General features: G+C 44.7%; 1 protein-coding gene across 3 annotated transcripts in view; it reads right to left on the reverse strand.

Moving 5' to 3' along the window:
- Positions 1 to 16,233, reverse strand: part of LOC115091730 (FH2 domain-containing protein 1-like) — a 129,549-nt gene extending 113,316 nt beyond the window's left edge. For 2 of the 3 annotated variants that reach the window (XM_029601887.1, XM_029601885.1), the window contains exons 1-2: positions 16,060 to 16,233; positions 13,744 to 14,557 (exon numbers count right to left, since the gene is read on the reverse strand). In XM_029601887.1, coding sequence (XP_029457747.1) covers positions 13,744 to 14,424 — 681 coding nt within the window. In that variant the 5' untranslated portion in view covers positions 14,425 to 14,557; positions 16,060 to 16,233. The remainder of the gene's footprint in view (positions 1 to 13,743; positions 14,558 to 16,059) is intronic. The other variant, XM_029601886.1, reaches the window with a different exon arrangement.
- Between the last annotated feature and the right edge of the window lie 3,782 nt (positions 16,234 to 20,015).

Genomic DNA, 20,015 nt, shown 5'->3' on the forward strand with positions numbered 1-20,015 from the left:
CTCCAAACTCAAGGGACTTGGACAAAACTCAAAGCTACTTTTCAAATCAATTTTCTGGAACTTCGAGCTATACGCTATGCGCTGCATGCGTTCAAGGACTGCCTTTCACACAAAACTGTTCTCATCCAAACGAACAACACAGTAGCCATGTGGTACATCAACATCAGGGAGGTACGGGCTCATATCTCCTTTGTCAAGAAGCTGCACAGATATGGGGCTGGGCCCTGAACCACTCAATGCTTCTCCGAACCACTTATCTGGCAGGCATTCACAATGTAGTGGCAGATCGACCCAGTCGTCAATTCCAACCACACAAGTGGTCCCTGGATCCCTCAGTAGCGACCAGGATCTTTCAACGTTGGGGACACCCAACAATAGACCTCTTTGCCTCATACCTGAATCACAAAGTGGACAAATTCTGTTCTCTACACAGACAGAAGAACCAGCCAACCAAGGACACCTTTGCATGCCCTTGGAATTCCGGCCTACTATACGCGTATCCTCCGATACCGCTCATAACCAAGACTCTTGTGAAGTTACAACAGGACAAAGGGACCATGATTCTCATAGCTCCATATTGGCCTCGACAAGTATGGTTTCCCACACTTCTGGACCTCTCAGTCAGGGATCCCAGTTGCCTAGGCGTAGCTCCCTCTCTCATAACTCAGGATCAGGGTAGGTTGCACCACCCCAACCTTCAATCCCTATCCCTGACAGCTTGGATGTTGAAAGTTTGATTTTACAACCACTTAATCTTTCAACAAATGTATCTCAAGTGCTTCTAGTATCACAAACCTTCCACACGAAAGAATTACTCTTCCAAATGGAAAAGATTTACTATGTGGTGCAGACAAAAGAATTATAGACCCTTTCACTGGCTCCACAACCTATTAGACTACTTATACCATCTATCAGAGTCTGGTCTCCAGACTTCATCTGTAAGAGTCCATTTAAGTGCAATCTCAGCTTACCATAACAAGATGGGAGATGCACCAATATCCACACAACCTCTTCTCAACAGGTTTATGAGAGGTTTAACTCACCTTAAACCACCAATACGGCCACCAGTCACAGAATGGGACCTAAATCTGGTCTTAACAAGGCTCATGCATTCTCCTTTTGAACCCATAGATTCCTGTGCTCTTAAATTTCTCACATGGAAGACTATCTTCCTCACAGCCATTACATCAGTTAGAAGGATTAGTGAGCTACAAGCACTTGTCACGTATGAACCCTATACAAAGTTCCTATATGACAGAGTGGTTCTCCGTACACATCCAAACTTCCTCCCCAAGGTCGTTACGGAATTCCATTTGAATCAATCCATAGTTTTACCCACATTCTTTCCAAGGCCTCATTCTCACCAAGGAGAACGGGCTTTACATACTTTGGACTGTAAGCGTGCACTATTTTTTTACTTAAACCGCACTGCAGTCCACAGGAAATCCAATCAGCTTTTTGTCTCTTATGACCCAAACAAACCAGGAAAAGCAGTGGGTAAACATACTCTATCCAACTGGTTAGCAGATTGTATACAGTTTTGATATGGAAAAGCAGGCCTTCCTCTCCAAGGGCAAGTAACGGCTCATGCAGTCCGGGCAATGTCAACCTCAGTAGCACACTATCGTTCAGTGCCAATCCTTGACATATGTAAAGCAGCAACCTGGAGTTCTCTTCACACCTTTGCAGCTCATTACTGTTTGGACAAACAAGGATGACAAGATTCAGCCTATGGACAATCTGTCTTAAAGAACTTGTTTCCAGCTTAAACCCAACTCCTTCTACATCCAACCTGCTGTGATCTTCAGCTGCCTCATTTTCACCAACAATACTTAAGTGTTGCTTCACTACAAAATGACTCTGCATCTAGCTTGCTATCACCCATAGGTGAGGACTAGCATCCTGCTTGTCCTGGGATAAAGCAAAATTGCTTACCTTGTAATAGGTGTTATCCCAGGACAGCAGGATGTAGTCCTCACAGAACCCACCCGCCACCCCGCGGAGTTGGGTCTCATACCTTCTATTATTTTATTTTTGCTAATGCTTATTGCTACATACGAGACTGGAGAGTGACCCCTGTGGCAGAGAATATCATGGCATGCTGGGCATGCTCAGTGGCCTCAGGCTGCCAGTCAAAAGTTTCTAGAAACTTTGACAGAAGTTTTTCCCTCACTAGGGCTCCGTCAGTGATGTCACCCATATGTGAGGACAACATCCTGCTGTCCTGGGATAACACCTATTACAAGGTAAGCAATTTTGCTTTAATCAGTTAAACTACATCTTCATTTATCTGTGACGCAGATTTTTATTCTTAGAAAATTAAAATAAGATTGAAAGAGGTAAAACCTTCTATTGATGCCATTATAAAAATTCACCCCAATTATGTTTTATAAGCTTTTCTTTAGCAAATGGAATACATTCAAGCGTATGAAGGAAGAGTTTGAATCCATTAGTTAAATCAGGCTAACAGGTTCGGCCAGAATGGGAGAGTCCAGAGCCCTGCGCAGAGCAGGGTGGCTATGGATGCAGCATTATGGGCACCCAATTCAGGGGAGGGTGTTGCAATGTTACACAATGGAGAGAGCTACGGAGACCAAAATATGCATCGCCTACCAGGAGCTGCACTGATTCCTGGCTGAGGAATGTTGCAGCAGTTACGAGGCTAAAAAGTAGGAAGCAGACAGACAAGTAGCTGGAAGTGAAGATTCATGGCACTGTGATCCAGGAGGTGGAAACTACCAGAACAAAATGTAAGACTAAGATTTACGACTCATTGCATTTATTCCAATTGCTGCAGTAATTGAATCTTGAAGTGGCCTCCAGGGAAAAAACCATCAGTGTACTGGAATGTGAGACTCAAAAGCAGATGCCCTGACCTACGGCTGTCCCAAGTCCAGAAGTATGTTTATTACGCAGTGACTGAACGAGTAAACATGTAGGTATTTTAATCTGTAAACAAGGTAGATAAGAACTGTGCATCATAGGGAAATCGCATCTAGGTAATGCTATGTCATGTGTTTATAAGCAATTACTCTGCGTCAAACGAGAAAGATCACCCAATGCCAAAGCTCTGGGAATGAGAAGTACGAAATTACTTCTAGCACAAAGTTCTAGCCAGAATTTCTTGCATATGGGACACTGCCAAAATCTATGAACTTCTCATTGCATTTCCAGCAGAAACTAAAACCCCGCATTTTCCATTTTAAACATTTGTGAAGAGGTCAAAGTTGTAATTTTGTTATATTAATTAATTTTTACCACCATCTTTGTACCACCAAGTACAAAGCTCCCTGGTATACCCCAGAACTAAAAAAAAAAAAAAAAAAAAAGAAATTCCAAATGCATATTAAGATCGGCTGAAAAAAAAAAATGAAGAAACCCTGACTATCTAAAAGAAATACAGAACCATCCTCTATATCTACAGAACGGACATTGACAAGGCCAAATGTAAGTTCTATGCAAAAAAGATACACGACTACCAGTTCAACCCCAGAGTACTATTTGCATATGTTAAAGATCTCACACAATCTAGTCAAAACCCACCCCTACTTATCAAACGAAAACATGAAGAATTTGCCCAGTTCTTCAGAGACAAAAATACTAAACTTGATCACAAAAAAACCAATCACGAACGAGGAAACCGTAAAGCTACCAAGCAAACCCAAGGCCAGATGGGCACATTTTGAAGACATAGCGTCAACTGAAATTGAGGTAATCAGAAAAATGAACCCTGCCTCACATCCCCTTGATGCTATTCCAATAAAAATGCTGAAAAAAGAAACAGCATTGCAAGACCTATAGCTGACTTCATCAACCTCTCATTAGACCAAGGCATCTTCCCGGACAAACTAAAATGTGCTGTAATTAAGCCGATCCTAAAAAATCCACAACTAGATGAATCCAATCTCTAACTTACCCTTTATAACCAAAATCCTAGAAAAAATTGCTAATTAGCGACTGAACATCTAGAAACCCACAATATGTTATTTCCAGTACAACATGGATTCAGGAAGTTCTTCAGCACAGAAACTTTTCTGCTCTCTTTCAGATAAAAACCTCAGAGGCCTGAACAGTGGTCAATCTTATCTACTGATCCTACTCTATATCTCTGTGGCGTTAGACACCAACCACCATAAAATTCTCCTAAATAGATTGAGGGAAATTGGACTATGTGATGCCATGTTTAACTGGTTCTCCTCATACAAAGTAGGACTAAGTCACACAGAATAAGCAGATATCCCTTCCATATGGTGTTCTACAAGGCTCATCACCATCATCCACATCTTGCCCCTTTGTCAACTCCTGACTGGACTAGGTCTATCTCACTATGTCTACGCTGATGACATCTAAATATTGCTCCCCAAAAAAGAGACACTTGAGGATACACTAAAAAAACCATTGGGACATCTACCTATCAGCAATAAGACAACTATTAGCTCAAATGTCTCACACTTAATCAGAACAAAGCAAATAATATACATATGTAACATTTACATCAGTACCTAACCCCGTTCTCAAAGCATGCCAAACAAAAAATTAAATTGTTTCCATAGCAAAAGATCTAGGAATCATCCTAGTGAATATAGTTCCTCCAGCTTATATGCTCTCTGCACGCCATGTTGCCAAATCGTTCCATGTATTTTCTCTCTTTTTATACGTTACTTGTAAACCGATACAATGTGCAAATGGCTATCGGTATATAAAAACCTTTAAATAAAATAAGTTTTAAAAAACACATTAACACCCTAATAAAAGAAGGTTATTACAAAGTCCAGGTTTTAAGAACACTCAAACCACTCTTATACACACACACACGACTACTGAAGAGTACTCCAGGCACTATTCTTCTCAAAACTAGATTACTGCAATGCCATTCTCCCGGGCCTCCCAGTGTCCACTCCAAGACCAGTGCAGCAGCAAGAACAGATCATATTACGCCAATTCTTAAGGAATTACACTGGTTACCTATTTCGCACAGAATTCAATACAAAACCTTAACCCTCATCCATAAAACCCTTTACAATAAAATAGACTGGTTGAATTCTGCATTACACTTTCATATTCCTCAAAGGAACCTCCGCTCCACAAATACTGGGCTAATCACAACTTCCTCACCAAAACTAGCTCACCTAAATACAGTCAGAGAGCGTGCTCTATCGTTGGCAGGTCCAGCCCTTTGGAACAACCTTCCAACAGAACTAAGGAAGGAATCTACGACAAACATTTAAAGAAAAATCTAAAGACTTGGCTTTTCGGAAAGCCTTTACATCAACATGATGCCCGACAACCATTACACCTACCACATTGTCTACCCATCTAAATTTTGTCTGAAAGCAACTACAGTCGATTATATCAGTAAAATTACTATGAACTATTTATGTTTTATTCTAGTTGAAAATATTCATTATGGTTAATGACTTCCTTTTACTTTCAATATTATTTATTTCCTATTAAGTTCTAACATGAGAAATACTGCCAAGATATTAAGTTGTTAACAAGTTATATTCCAAGAAATACTGTGAAGCCATTGAAAACAGATGCCTTTATTATTTGTAAACCGATGTGATCTCAGTTTGAATGTCAGTATATAAAAATAAATAAATATTGGTGCTGGACAAAACTGGAATCTTAGAAGGCTGCATCTTTTAAAGAACCAAAAATTGTGTTGGTCCTGAAAAGTGACAGAACCTAATGAAAAAGGTAGCAAACCTTACTTATCCATGTACTGAGATATCCTAAACAGATAGGTCTGTACTAGAGATCACACATGACAAAAACAGTCTTAAAACTCCCAACTCAAAACAACCTTAATTTCTCAAACTCAAAAAAAAGCTCACAATCTCCTATAAGGGTATCTGTCAAAGGCCCTGGTCTGACCTATGGACACCTACGTACATTCCCAAGCCCTTCTGACGTGCTAGTTGCAGCGGGGCCGTTTTCAGGTCAGTACTGTCTCTTATGTGCAGTTTGCATCTGGAGGAGGATTGTCCATTCCTTGTGGCAGGACGCACATCAGACCAATGAATTGTGTCCTATTTGAAAGTCTGGAGAACATTTCCAGAAAGATATTTTGGACTACAGTGATGCAAGTATTTGTAGTAGCATCTGTTGCATTTTGAACATTTTTTTGGTGCACATGGAAAAAAATAAAGTTCTACCAGCACATCTTGGAGGAGAATAACAACTGGAGCAGGTTTCTTTACAAGGCAATCATTCCCTGAAACTCGTCAGAGGTTCTAACAGAATTCATTACAAAAAAAGAGAGACTTTCAGCTGAGGACGGGGATGCTATTTACGCACGTTCCTGGGGAGGAGTTTATGGTTTTGCTGCCCCAATGCCCCACTTCCAGTAAGGGCAGCAGAGGGTATTTTATGCTGAAGGAGTCAGCAGAGCTTACCCAGCCTGCTGCCTTTAAATGTTTGCTGCCCTAGGCACAGGTAAAGTGGGTGCCTATTGACAAATGCAAAGCTGGAGTCAGACTACCAAGACTCCAGTGAAAGGATCCAGTAAATTATGCCTCAATCTAAATACTCAGGGTACAATTAAAACCATTTAAGCAGCCGTCCTTAAAAGGGGTAATTTGGCCTCAGACTCACCCTCTAGTTATCCAATTTCTAGTTTATCCAGTATTTATTTTATTTAAAATATTTGTCTACATTGGTTTTGCCGTGCTAGGCATGAGGAAAGTACTAGAGGAAGTTTATTTCCAGCTTGCCAGTTTCCTTCAGGATATTACACATTCCCTGTGCGGATTTTGTCAGAAACAGAACCGGGACATGGACATGCGACAGACACCCACCTTCAGGGATGGATTGCAGGAAAATATCAGCCTGGGGATCTGACTCCCTTGTGCACTCTGCAGCACACGCATTAACAGGTCAAAACGACTCTGAAACCCGGCAGAATTAAGTCCAGATATCTCCAAAATAAGAGTCACATTTTTCCTAAATAACTAAGAGCGAGCACAGTCTAGACCAGCAGCGAGCAAAAGCTGGAGACCTCTACTTCATCCATATCGGTTGGGGCCACCCCAGAAGTCTGCTTAGCAGAATCTCTCACCACAGTCACATGTAGGACAGACCCTCACCAAATACGAAATGAAGAAATAATGTAAAAATAGAAACATGCAGACAAAAACTGAACTTGGAACCACAAGCCAGACTGTATGGCATGGAAAAACAATATCAAGAATTATAGAGCATCATAATAGTAAAGCCAGACTCAAAAAGAATAAAAGTATTTCAAAACTGATGAAAAGATCATCCAACATCAACATTTCAAAACTGCTGTGTCTAACACCCAATTAAAATCCTAAAATAAAATCCCCTGCTCTCTGTTCCTGGGAACTTTAGATTCCAGTCACCTTGAGGTTATCATGGATTAGTAAGGGATGGGAAATATGTACAGCTTTGTACTTTATGCTCACTGTGTCCCACGCCCACTAGATCCCACGCCCACTGTGCCCCACGCTCTCTCAGACATGCTCACTGTGTCCCACGCCCACTGTGCCCCACGCTTTCTCAGACATGTTCACTGTGTCCCACGCTCACTAGATCCCACGCCCACTGTGCCCCACGCTCTCTCAGACATGCTCACTGTGTCCCACACCCACTGTGCCCCACGCCCACTAGGATCCCATGTTCTCAGACATGTTCACTGTGCCCCACGCCCACTAGGATCCCATGTTCTCAGACATGTTCACTGTGCCCCACGCTCACTAGGATCCCATGCCCACTGTGCCCCATGCTCTCAGACACGCCCACTGTGCCCCATGCCCTCTCAGACACGCCCACTGTCCCACACCCACTAGATCCCACGCCCACTATGCCCCACGCTCTCTCAGACATGCTCACTGTGTCCCACGCCCACTGTGCCCCACGCTCTCTCGGACATGCTCACTGTGTCCCACGCCCACTGTGCCCCACGCTCTCTCAGACATGCTCACTGTGTCCCACGCCCACTAGATCCCACGCCCACTGTGCCCCACGCTCTCTCAGACATGTTCACTGTGTCCCATGCTCACTAGATCCCACGCCCACTGTGCCCCACGCTCTCTCAGACATGCTCACTGTGTCCCACACCCACTAGATCCCACGCTCTCAGACATGTTCACTGTGTCCCACGCTCATTAGATCCCACGCTCTTTTACACTCACAGGCCCACTGGCTCAAGCAGTCCTCTTGCTCAAACATATGCTCACTGTCTCCCTCACTCACGCTCTGGTAACCACAAGCCCAACTATATTATGCAGTGCAACAATGGAAAAAAAAAATCACAACTCATAAAACATCAAGCAATGAAATCAAGAGATATAAGACAATATTAAAACCTTAAGAAATATGTAACAATTTGCAATTCACAAATGAGAAATTGTTTTTTTTATTTCAAATTCTTAGGGATGTGAATCGTTTTTCTAACGAATTGAAATATTGTACGATATTTCTAAATTTAATGTATCGGGTAAAAAAAGAATCACTTTTCTCCCGATTTTTCGTAAAAATCGTTTTTTCGGGTTAGTGCGCTCTAGCAAAAAAACATTTGTTATTTTGTTAGCGCGCACTAACCCGAAAAACGATTTTTCACTAAAAAAAACGGGGATCCGTTGGAAAATGAGATTTTCCCGCGGTCAGACGATCCAAAAGCGGGAACGATCGGGCACCTAATTCACATCCCTAATTCTTATTATATGCCTAATAAGAGGATGGCAAATAGAGGGGTCTTGATACCTATTCATAGCCCAAATATTTCCTCCTTTTTGCAATCTGAAGAAATAAGAACTAGGGCCACCTTTGTATTAGAATCAGATAAAAAGTTATTCTTTCGCCAATACTTTAAATATAAGGAGTTAAATTCTTGTGGCCAGAAGGTACAGATATTTCTGGATGTTTGAGAAGAAAACGGTGTCTATCCCGTATTCTTCTGGAGTATTAGCATTAGGAGCAGTTTTTTTTTTATTTGAAATTTCCTTGCAAATGTGTTATTTCATTTCAGAACAAGTTTATTTTTCTTGACCCAGTAGATCTCGAAAGGTTTATTAATGATAAAAAATCCTGTGAAATGATTGTGGCATGGTTGTTTGTCCCGGCACAGTAAAACTTTGTTGTGTACTATTGGTAGACATTTCCTAAAGTATCCCCCCTGGATGTGGGCTTGTGTAAGATTATTTTCTTACTGGAGGAGCTGAGGCAGACAGAGACATTGATGAGATCTTCAGGGACATAGTAGCCAAATCCCAAATCCATTCTGGCAGCTTCAGTGCTGCCTTGGATCAGAAAGGTCTCCGGGTCGGAGAACATCACCCTGGGGCAGCAGGAACGGATCCTGTAGCAAGGACCTGCTCTCCAGGTGATGTATTGTCCTCTCGCACTGAGGACACGTCTCCCAGAGCTACTGCCCAGGAGGGAAGGGTTAGGTCGGCCGTCATAGTTGGTGATTCGATTATTAGGAATGTAGATAGCTGGGTGGCTGGTGGGCGTGAGGATCACCTGGTAACTTGCCTACCTGGTGCGAAGGTGGCGGACCTCACGCGTCACCTAGATAGGATTTTAGACAGTGCTGGGGAGGAGCCGGCTGTCGTGGTACATGTGGGCACCAAACGACATAGGAAAATGTGGGAGGAAGGTTCTGGAAGCCAAATTTAGGCTCTTAGGTAGAAAGATTAAATCCAGAACCTCCAGGGTAGCATTCTCTGAAATGCTCCCTGTTCCACGCGCAGGTCACCAGAGGCAGGCAGAGGTCCGGAGTCTCAATGCGTGGATGAGACGATGGTGCAAGGAAGAGGGATTCAGTTTTGTTAGGAACTGGGGAAACTTTTGGGGAAGGGGGAGTCTCTTCCGAAGGGATGGGCTCCACCTTAACCAGAGTGGAACCAGACTGCTGGCGCTAACCTTTAAAAAGGAGATTGTTCTAGTTTAAAAGCTGCTCTAAGAGGAAAGCAGTCACTCAGCAGTTCATGGTTCAGAGGAATATATCTTTGAAGGATACTAATGAAACAGGAGAGTTAGGGCATCCCAACAGAGAGGATCCATTAAAAGCAAATGTAGTCCATGTGCCTATATGTAAAAAATCACCAAAGCTAATGATTTCCAAATTAATCCCCAATGACTGAAAAGCAGGTTGTTAATACAAGCAAAAACCACTTTGAAATGTCTGTATGCCAATGCCAGAAGTCTAAGAAGTAAGATGGGAGAGTTAGAGTGTATAGCAGCAAATGATGACATTGACATAATTGGCATCACAGAGACTTGGTGGAAGGAAGATAACCAATGGGACAGTGCTATATCCGGGTACAAATTATATTGCAATGATAGGGAGGATCAACTTGGTGGGGGTGTAGCACTTTATGTCTGGGAGGGTATAGAGTCCAACAGGATAAAGATCATACAAGAGACTAAATGCTCAGTAGAATCTATATGGGTAGAAATCCCATATGTGTTGGGTAAGAGTATAGTGATAGGGGTATACTACCGTCCACCTGGACAAAATGGTCAGACAGATGATGAAATGCTATGAGAAATCAGGGAAACTAACCAATTTGGCAGTGCAATAATAATGGGTCTGTCTGGTGATCTTCTACAGAAATTCAGAAGACACCAGCACACCATGACTGTTCAAATTAAAATCCTTTTACTGAAGCTGTAGACACTACACAAGTGTACTGTCTATCAATACAAAACAAATGTCCACAAGAATAAAAAGATACCACAGACAATAAGACTGCACAGCCTGGCAGTAGATACTCTTCTCAAGGGACCTCCCCTGCCAGGTCCCCACTGCTATCTACAAACTTGAATGCAGGAACTGCTTAACTCCCTTCTTTGAGACTCCTTCCTTGGATTCTCTGGAATCCACTCCTGGATCCCAAGACAAAGACTCCCAAATCCTGAAGGTCTGGCACCCAGACATCTTCCTAGGCCAGGAGACAGGAAGGACAGTCCTGACTACCAGACAGGGCCTGTGCAAGGGGCTTAGGTGCCCCAGGCATCTTCTGCCTTGCCCCGCCTCCTACCTCTTGCGAGCACCAGCGGCAGAGGAGTGGAGATTTAAATCCCCACCGCTCACAGACCTAGGCCCTGACCTAGTGCTTCCGCCAGCCCTGCAGACAAATCTCTTCCAATCTGTATCCTTTGAGAGGCTGAAGACACTTTGCTGACCCCCTTACACTCCCTTTTGTTCATGGTGAGATGAAGGCAAAATCAAATGATGAAAAAAAAAATCCACATTTTCTATTAAAACAAGTTTCTTGAATAGACCAAGACAGAAAAAGGATAATACAGGACATAAACATTACTGAAGAGGATACAGGAGGGAAAGGTGAATTTATTGTTAAGACTGCAGGCCTGGCTGTTGCTTATTCAAGCGTTAAGATCTTGCAAGACCCCCCAAACTAAATCTTCAAGGACTCCTTCCCTGTAAAGGTGCAAGGGGTGTGGGATGTTTTATAGAAAGGGTCAGAGCAGAGCTGTTTTTTGGAATGACACACAGTATACATAGTGAAAGATCAAATTCATGGATAGTTAGAAACAATTTATGGATTTGAGAGCAACAGGTTCTGTTAAGACCACATCCCTAGACAAATCTTTTGCTTGTTTTCTACCCTTTGACTTAGGAACCACATGAAAGTTTCTTGCACAAGATAGCAATCAATCCAAAGAAAGTTACAGAAGGACCTGACTGATGTGGGACAGAACTTCAGCAAAGCTTGGCAAGAAAGAAATTGTAAAGGCGAGAGAGGAATTACAGATAACACCCAAGCTTCTAGCCTGGGGCAAGACAAAGAGTAGAAGTCTGTCTTGTAGGGAGAGACCCTACAGCAACATCCACTGAGACACCTTAATGCACAATTGAGATACCCTACTGCACTATGTAAATAGTATCCTTAAAGAGACATTACTGCACAATGTAAATAATTCAGCTCTGTAAAGTTTATATAATTCTTATCTATTCCTGTCTCCTTCCTCCCCCAGTTTCAACTACCTTGTTATATTGTAACTTTTTACTTCCTCGGCACTGGTTAAAAGTTCTTGGTTATTGCACCCCCTGTTATCTGTAAACCGGCATGATATGATTGCATCATGAATGCAGATATAGAAAAGCTTTAAATAAATAAATCAGTCAACGATACAGGAGCAAGGTGGTACAGAAGAATCTTCCAAATGGAAGGCTCAAGGAAACATGACGGCAAGCAAAGAGGCAAGAAGAGAAGAATGTGTCGTCTACATGGTGCCTGCTAGAAATCTCAGAGACTGAGCTCTGGTCAGTGTAAGCACCTGCAATGCTGCCATCCCATAATGCTAAGCAAGAAGTGACATGCCAAAATACCAAGAGATCAGTCAATAGGCATAGAAACAAGCAACATGCCCAATGTACATCGTAAAGAAATGTCACTTTGTCACAGACCCCTTCACTTCCTCGTAACTAGGAATCCCTTGCTCTTATCTCAGGTGTGCATGAATTCTGTTACCATTTTCATCTCTATGCTTTCTTGTAATCCCTTTGGAACCTCATTTGCCTCTAAGAAAGGATTTGCTTCTTATGCGACATTTATACCTTTAAGAATCTGAATATCCCCATCTCTTCTCAAGGGTTTTACATAGATAAGTTCCTACATTTCATCTCATGGGACTTTTGATATAAGCTCTGCAGCATTCTTTGGACCATCTCTAATCTTTCGGAGGACATAACATTCCAGGAAGGACCTCACTAACAACCCATGAGAGGCATTATCCCTCCTTTCTTCTGCTGGTCATGCCTCGCCCCGTGTTGCCTAACATCCCTTCATCTCGTCTTATCACACTGAGATCAGACACAATCAAGGTCTCTCTCTTGGTTGGTGCATGTCAGTTTCTCTCCTCCCATCAGGTGCAGCTTCCTTTGATTTCTGTCCCCTAAATGCATAACTTGATACTTAGCTGCCACACACTTAACCACTATTTGAGCACTCTTAGTTTGTTCCTCATTCAACCCCCTCAGGACAGTATATTGTGTTGCAGATCTTAGTATCGTTTGCAAAAAAAGAAGCAACTTTTTCTTCTAATTGCACCACAATATCTAACAAAGAGTGATGAGAAGCAGCCACGTTAATCACCTCTTTGATCAGCATAGAATTTATTTCCTATTACCCTCATCCAGCTTCAGCACCATGGACTCCAAGATAGTGTAGAAAGTTTTGCTGAAATCCAAGTAAGCCACATCCAGTTCCTGCCCCCGAACCAATTCTCTCCTAAAGGATAACCAAGTGCACCTAGAAACATGACCGCAGAAACAGACCTTATGGCCTCTCCAGTCTGCCCAATTAATTTAGCTTTATAACTCTCATCACTTCTTAGAGATCCCCCCCTATATTTACCCCATGCTTTCCTGAATTCAGATTCTGGCCTTGTCTCCACACATCCACCACCCTCTCTGTAAAGAAATATTTCCTATGATTACTCCTGAGTTTACCCCCTTTCACCCTCATCTCATGACCCCTCATTCCAGAACCCTCCTTTCCATGGAAAGAGTCCCACCTCCGGTGCATGGAAACCTCTGGGATGTCTAATCATATCTCCCCTCTCCTCTAAGGTGCACCTGCCAGCTCTGTAGCTAAATTTATCTAAAAATTGAAAGGTTCAAAGGCATAACTGGATCCAAAAGCAAAAACAATATTAAAATTCAAGAGAGCTCATGCCAGAGTCCAAGGAAAGCTGGACATGGAGAGTAAATGACACGATCCTGCATTCATGGGGACACAGGACACTTACCATTTGCGCAGGGGGTCCAAGAGAGGAACGAGAGCGGAAACTGCATCTCCAGCTGGCCTTGTTCATCTCCTCCTGCCGACTGAAGAGTTCCTCCATGCACTGCACATCCAGCTGGAAGTCATCCACAGACTTATTCACAGTCCAGATGTTCTGCTTGCCTCGCACCTTCTCTTCAGGGATGGCATCCCAGTTAAAGTTACGCAGCTTGGAGCGTCGGAGATTTCCACCCATTCGTAGACCCCTGCTTGGAGTGCTAGAGAGTTGGCTTGGAAGATGTGGGAGAGACGGCCAAGACAATCCAACATTATTTGGGAAGGGTGAAGGAGGAGGAGGTGGGGGCCAGCCAGAGTTATTCAAGAGAGGAGGAGGAGGAGGAGGTGGGGGCCAGCCAGAGTTATTCAAGAGAGGAGGAGGAGGAGGAGGTGGTGGTGGTGGCGGCCGCCAGGCAAATTCACAATGGAGAGATGGTTGCAGAGGTGGTGGGGGAGGTAGGGCGGCATCTTCTCCAGGTATGAATGGTGCAGGAGGAGGAGGAGGAGGAGGAGGAGGAGGTGGTGGTGGTGGTGGCAAAGGAGCATCCTCACGGGCCTTAGGAGAATTAGGGGGACTAGAAACAGGGCTCTTCACCGTTACCATGGTTACCGTTGTACCTCCATTCATCTCTTGCTGAAAAATGTGCATCTGACTTGGTCAGGACCATGCAGCCCACGGAAAGAGGAGCAGAGCATCTCGCGAGGATCGAGGACCAGCTCCGTCACAGGTAGCAGCTCCGTCAGCGATAAGTGGAAATTCCTCAGGGGAGGGGGGGAGAGGACTGGAGAAGAGAGAGATTTAATTATTTCTTTTCTGACAAAGAAACCTCAAGGCTGCTCCTCCCTGCTTGCACCAAACTGAATGGCAGCTTGAGATCCCACCCAGAATTAATGTTGCCAACTCATTCACATCAACCCAAGGAAGAGATCTAGTCCTGCTCTGTCCCGTTATTTGCACGGAGATGCAGTCTTGCTTCTCTTAGAGAAACACCAACGTCATCGACACAGTTGGATCAACCCAGATAAACTGGCAATCCAACCCATAATCCCATGGAGCAGTTTTCCTGCATTTTACACAAACGGTATGTCAAAGTTTACAAAAATTATTCGCTACCCGAGGAACTAGAAACATTCCCGTAGAATCTTCCAGAAATGTTATCAACGAGCTACACAAAGCTCAGCCACAGCTGGAGAGCAGGTATGATTCAGAAACTAAGAAAGCAATACTGAAGAACCCAGAAAATGGATAACATACCTGGGGGTAAACCTAGAAAGATTTACTTATTGGGAATACCGACAAAAAGCTATTCAGGTACATCACCCCGGATAACTTTAAAACCTAAGGGGCTGTGTATCCTGATTAACTTTAACCCTAACCAGCTATATTCAAAGCAAACTGCTGGTTAAAAGCTTGGGAAAAGGGGGGCTCCTGAGCAGAGCTGCTGGCTGATACCCTCTTCCCCAGAGACCCCAAAACTTACACCAAACAGGCCTGAAATATGCCCCAAAACGCCTCCCTCCACCCAAAAGTTAAAAGGTTTTTTTTTTTTTACTCGAGCCCTTAACCAGAGATATTCTTTCAATACCCCCAGTTATGATAACGTTGTCCGGGAACACATTCACTGATATCTGTAACTCTGCACCAAGTCACTTACTGAGCTCTGTTAAGTGCATCCCGAAACGCCTCCCATTTATCCGGAGAAATGGCCTGGATTTTCACATCTTGCCATTTATCTGGAGAACTCTGCCTTTGAATACTGAGCTCTTACTCTCTGAAGATCCCCCTCACTCAGTCTTCCACACTTTAAGCAGTGTTGGAGGTTCACGTGTTCCCTGTGGTGCATTTACTTTGGGAGAGAGCGCTGTAGCTGACGTTTTCATAACATCACACACAGAAGGCAGGTGAAAGCGTCAGAGGTGCTTCGTACCCAGTCTGCACGCACTCTCACTTGCAAAGTTGGAGCAGAGAGTAAAAAGCACCAATGGACTTTGCATCAGCGCAGGCAGTGTGAACATTTCCCCTAAAATCCTTTACTACAGAGCAGAAGAGAGTGAGATGGATGAAGAGGATGCAGCCCTGTGGGAGCGGGAGTAATACCGACTCAGCCAATAACCAGGCTGTTCAGCAGTAAAGTGATTTGTATAAAACACAGAGAGTGAAGAGAGAGAGAGTGTGAAGAGAGAGAGTGAAGGCTCAGTATTGACAGAAATGAAAGGGTTTTCTGGCCACTGTGGTGAAGGCCCATGTAGGATGGGGGACAAGCACAGTGCCCGTCCATGTTACCTTTCAGCCCTGGCTCTGCCCCTGGAACAGATCCGCTCAGCTCCTTAAGCTGGAAGAGCAGGGGCTTTCTGTCTGTTCATGCAGGGCGGCTCTGCGCCGTGTGTGGGGAACCTCCAGAGATAGACCAGGAGAAGCAGAGACAACTCTCCCACATCAAAGAGACGAGCAGAGATATTTATGGGAAACGTTCACTGTGGAGGCCATGAAAAAGCAAAATAAGGTTTTATTGAGAGAGAGAATGACCGATTTACCAGACTAACACTACAGTAACTAACCCGAGGCCAGGAGCAGGACGGTGAAAAGAAAGATTTTATTTATTTATTTATTTTAAGTTTTTCTATACCGGCATTCGCGATAAATATCGCATCATGCCGGTTTACATTTAACAAGTGGATAGGGAACAAAAAGGTAAAAAATAACATTGATCCTAATAGTAATAAATAATGATAATAGTAATGATAAAACATTAACACATTAAACAAGAGAAAGGCTAAGGAATGCAGTTACAATAAAACAAGGGAGTAATACAACTTGGAGCATAGAAAAAGAAGCAGGGGATTAAATAGAGAGAACGTAAATGCCAGTCAATGTGCTTGAAGCATTAATGAATTGCCCTTATGAGGTAGGGATGTTAATTACCATGATTAAGGCAAAGTCTGAGCGCCTAGTTAATAATGGAATAGGTTCAGTTTAGTTCGGGAAAGGCTTTCATGAATAGCCACGTTTTGAGTCTTTTCCTAAATGTGGGCAGGCAGGGTTCCTGTCGCAAATCTGGTGGGATGGAGTTCCACAGTGTTGGTCCTGCCGTGGAGAAAGCCCTGTCTCTGGTGGTTATGTGCCTCATGGATTTGGAGGGTGGTACTTGTAGGGTTTCTCTATAGGACTCTCTGATTGGTCTTTTGGACGTGAATTTTTTGAGAGGAATTTGAAGGTTGAGCTGAGAGTGTTGATGTATAGCTTTGAAGATAGTGGTTATGGATTTATATATGATTCTGTAGTGAATTGGCAGCCAGTGCAGGTCTTTGAGGATTGGTGATATATGGTCTCTTCTCCGTGTGTTAGTTAATATTCTCGCAGCCGTGTTTTGAACCATCTGAAGGGGTTTAGTGTGAGATGAAGGAAGACCTAATAGCAGGGAGTTGCAGTAATCTAGTTTAGCAAATATTATTGATTGCAGAATAGTTCTGTAGTCTTGAAAGTGGAAGAGTGGTCTTATTCTTTTTAAGACTTGGAGTTTATAGAAGCAGTCCTTAGTAGTTTGATTTATGAATGCTTTAAGGTTTAATCTGTTATCAATGATAGCTCCCAGGTTTCTTACTTGTGGAGCTTGTAAATTGGGTGGAGGATTTGTGTCGATGTTACTGTTTTCAGATGAAATTAGGAGGAGTTCGCTTTTTGAAGAGTTTAGTATTTTTAGTATTTTGAAGAGTTTAGTATTAGATTAACTAATACTAAAGATGGAACTAGAAACAGTAGGGTCCGGCTGAGGAGGACCGCAGGGGCCTGTGGAAGGTGCAATTACTGCTGCAGGGCATGGGCGAAGGGAAGAGAGGGGAAAGCTGCAGAGGGTGTGACAAATGGCTCAGGACAGGTCACAATATGAAACCTCAAGGGGAGTAATTGTGCTTCATAGAAAGTGCAGAGGATGCATGAGCAGCCGAGGATGGAAATATTGTGCGCTAGGTCACCCAGCAACTGAAAAGGAGCGGAAATCCTTCTATTCAGGAAATAAGAGCAGGGTCTGGGGGGGGATCGTATCTGATGATCTCAAGGTGGCCAAAGAGCAAGAGCAAAAGCCAGAAAGATGCTCAGATGCACAGGGAGAGGACTGGTCAGCAGAAAAGGGAGGAGATGCCCCTGTATAGGTCCCTGGTGAGACCTCACTGGGAATACTGAGTACAGTTCTGGAGACCCCACCTTCAAAAGGATAGAAACAGGATGGAGTCGCTCCAGAGGGAGCTGCTGACATGGTCAGGGGTCTTCATTCTATGGCACATGGGGAGAGACTTAAAGATCTAAAGATGATGCACCCTGGAGGAAAGGGGAGATAGGATAGAGACAGTCAAATATCCCAAAGGTTTCCATGCACAGGGGATGAGCCTTGTTCAAAGGAAAGGAGGCTCTAGAACAAGGGGTCATGAGATGAGGATGAAAGGGGGCAGACTCAGGAGTAATCTAAGGAAATGTCTTTACAGAGAGGGTGGTGGATGCATGGAAAGCCCTCCCAGTGGAGCTGCTGATGAGGACAGGATCTGAATTCAAGAAATCATGTGATATCCGAGGGAGTGGTAGGGATTGTACACCAGGAGCAGATGAGTGGAGGGGCAGCTTAGACAGGCCACATGGTCTGTTTCTATGTTAAACTTTGACACCTGCACCTGATAGAGTGCATTCGGGCAGCAAGCAGGTGATGAGCCAGGCCTAGGCAGGCAGGAGTAGACCTGCCCCCAAAGAGCAGGGAGGAGCCAGGATGGTGCAGGCAGCAGATGAGCAGGGAAAGGAGCCAGGATGGTGCAGGCAGGAGAGAATCCCGCACTGTCTCCAGGGCACAGAACCAGGACTGTGCAGGCAGAGAGATGAGCAGGGAGGAGCCAGGATGGCGCAGGCAGGAGATGAGCAGGGAGGAGCCAGGATGGAGCAGGGAGGAGATGAGCAGGGAGGAGCCAGGATGGTGCAGGCAGGAGAGAATCCCGCACTGTCTCCAGGGTAGAGAACCAGGATGGTGCAGGCAGCAGATGAGCAGGGAGGAGCCAGGATGGTGCAGGCAGGAGAGAATCCCGCACTGCTCGAGGGCAGAGAACCGGGATTGTGCAGGCAGCAGATGAGCAGGGAAAGGAGCCAGGATGGTGCAGGCAGGAGAGAATCCCGCACTGTCTCCAGGGCAGAGAACCGGGATTGTGCAGGCAGCAGATGAGCAGGGAGGAGCCAGGATGGTGCAGGCAGGAGAGAATCCCGCACTGCTCGAGGGCAGAGAACCGGGATTGTGCAGGCAGCAGATGAGCAGGGAAAGGAGCCAGGATGGTGCAGGCAGGAGAGAATCCCGCACTGTCTCCAGGACAGAGAACCGGGATTGTGCAGGCAGAGATGAGCAAGGAAAGGAGCCAGGATGGTGCAGGCAGGAGAGAATCCCGCACTGTCTCCAGGGCAGAGAACCGGGATTGTGCAGGCAGGAGATGAGCAGGGAGGAGCCAGGATGGTGCAGGCAGGAGATGAGCAGGGAGGAGCCAGGATGGTGCAGGCAGGAGATAATCCTGCACTGTCTCCAGGGCAGAGAACCGGGATGGTGCAGGCAGGAGATGAGCAGGGAGGAGCCAGGATGGTGCAGGCAGGAGATGAGCAGGGAGGAGCCAGGATGGTGCAGGCAGGAGATGAGCAGGGAGGAGCCAGGATGGTGCAGGCAGGAGATGAGCAGGGAGGAGCCAGGATGGTGCAGGCAGGAGATGAGCAGGGAGGAGCCAGGATGGTGCAGGCAGGAGATGAGCAGGGAGGAGCCAGGACTGAAACAAGAAAGCAGCTTCTGCAAGCTGAGCCTAAAGGGGACAGAAAGGAAGGAGGGAAGATAAACTTTAATTTCTTGCCCCAGACTTATTTTTAAAGAGGGAAAACACTACAAAATAATTTGTGTGACTCGTTTCCAGCTCTGAGAACAGCCTCCCAAAGAAGGTGGAGAACATTGAAGAAAGCCCAGGATCAGTACAGAATACCCCCAGTAATGAAAAAGGGAGGGGGAAACCAGAGATCTCCTGCAGTCAATAGCACTGCCCCAGAAATTAAACTGGGCAGACTGGACTGGCCTCAGAGTCCATTTCCATCTTACTGACCCATATCTCTATCATGCACCGACCCACCGGGACTGACCCGGGACTGAGCCCTATAGCCCATCACCAATAACTCTCCTTCCTGGCTGGCAGCTCTTTAACCTCCCACCTGGAATAAGTCTCTGCCTACAACATCCG

The sequence above is a fragment of the Rhinatrema bivittatum genome, chromosome 5 (genome assembly GCF_901001135.1).
Source record: "Rhinatrema bivittatum chromosome 5, aRhiBiv1.1, whole genome shotgun sequence".
NCBI lineage: Eukaryota > Metazoa > Chordata > Amphibia > Gymnophiona > Rhinatrematidae > Rhinatrema > Rhinatrema bivittatum.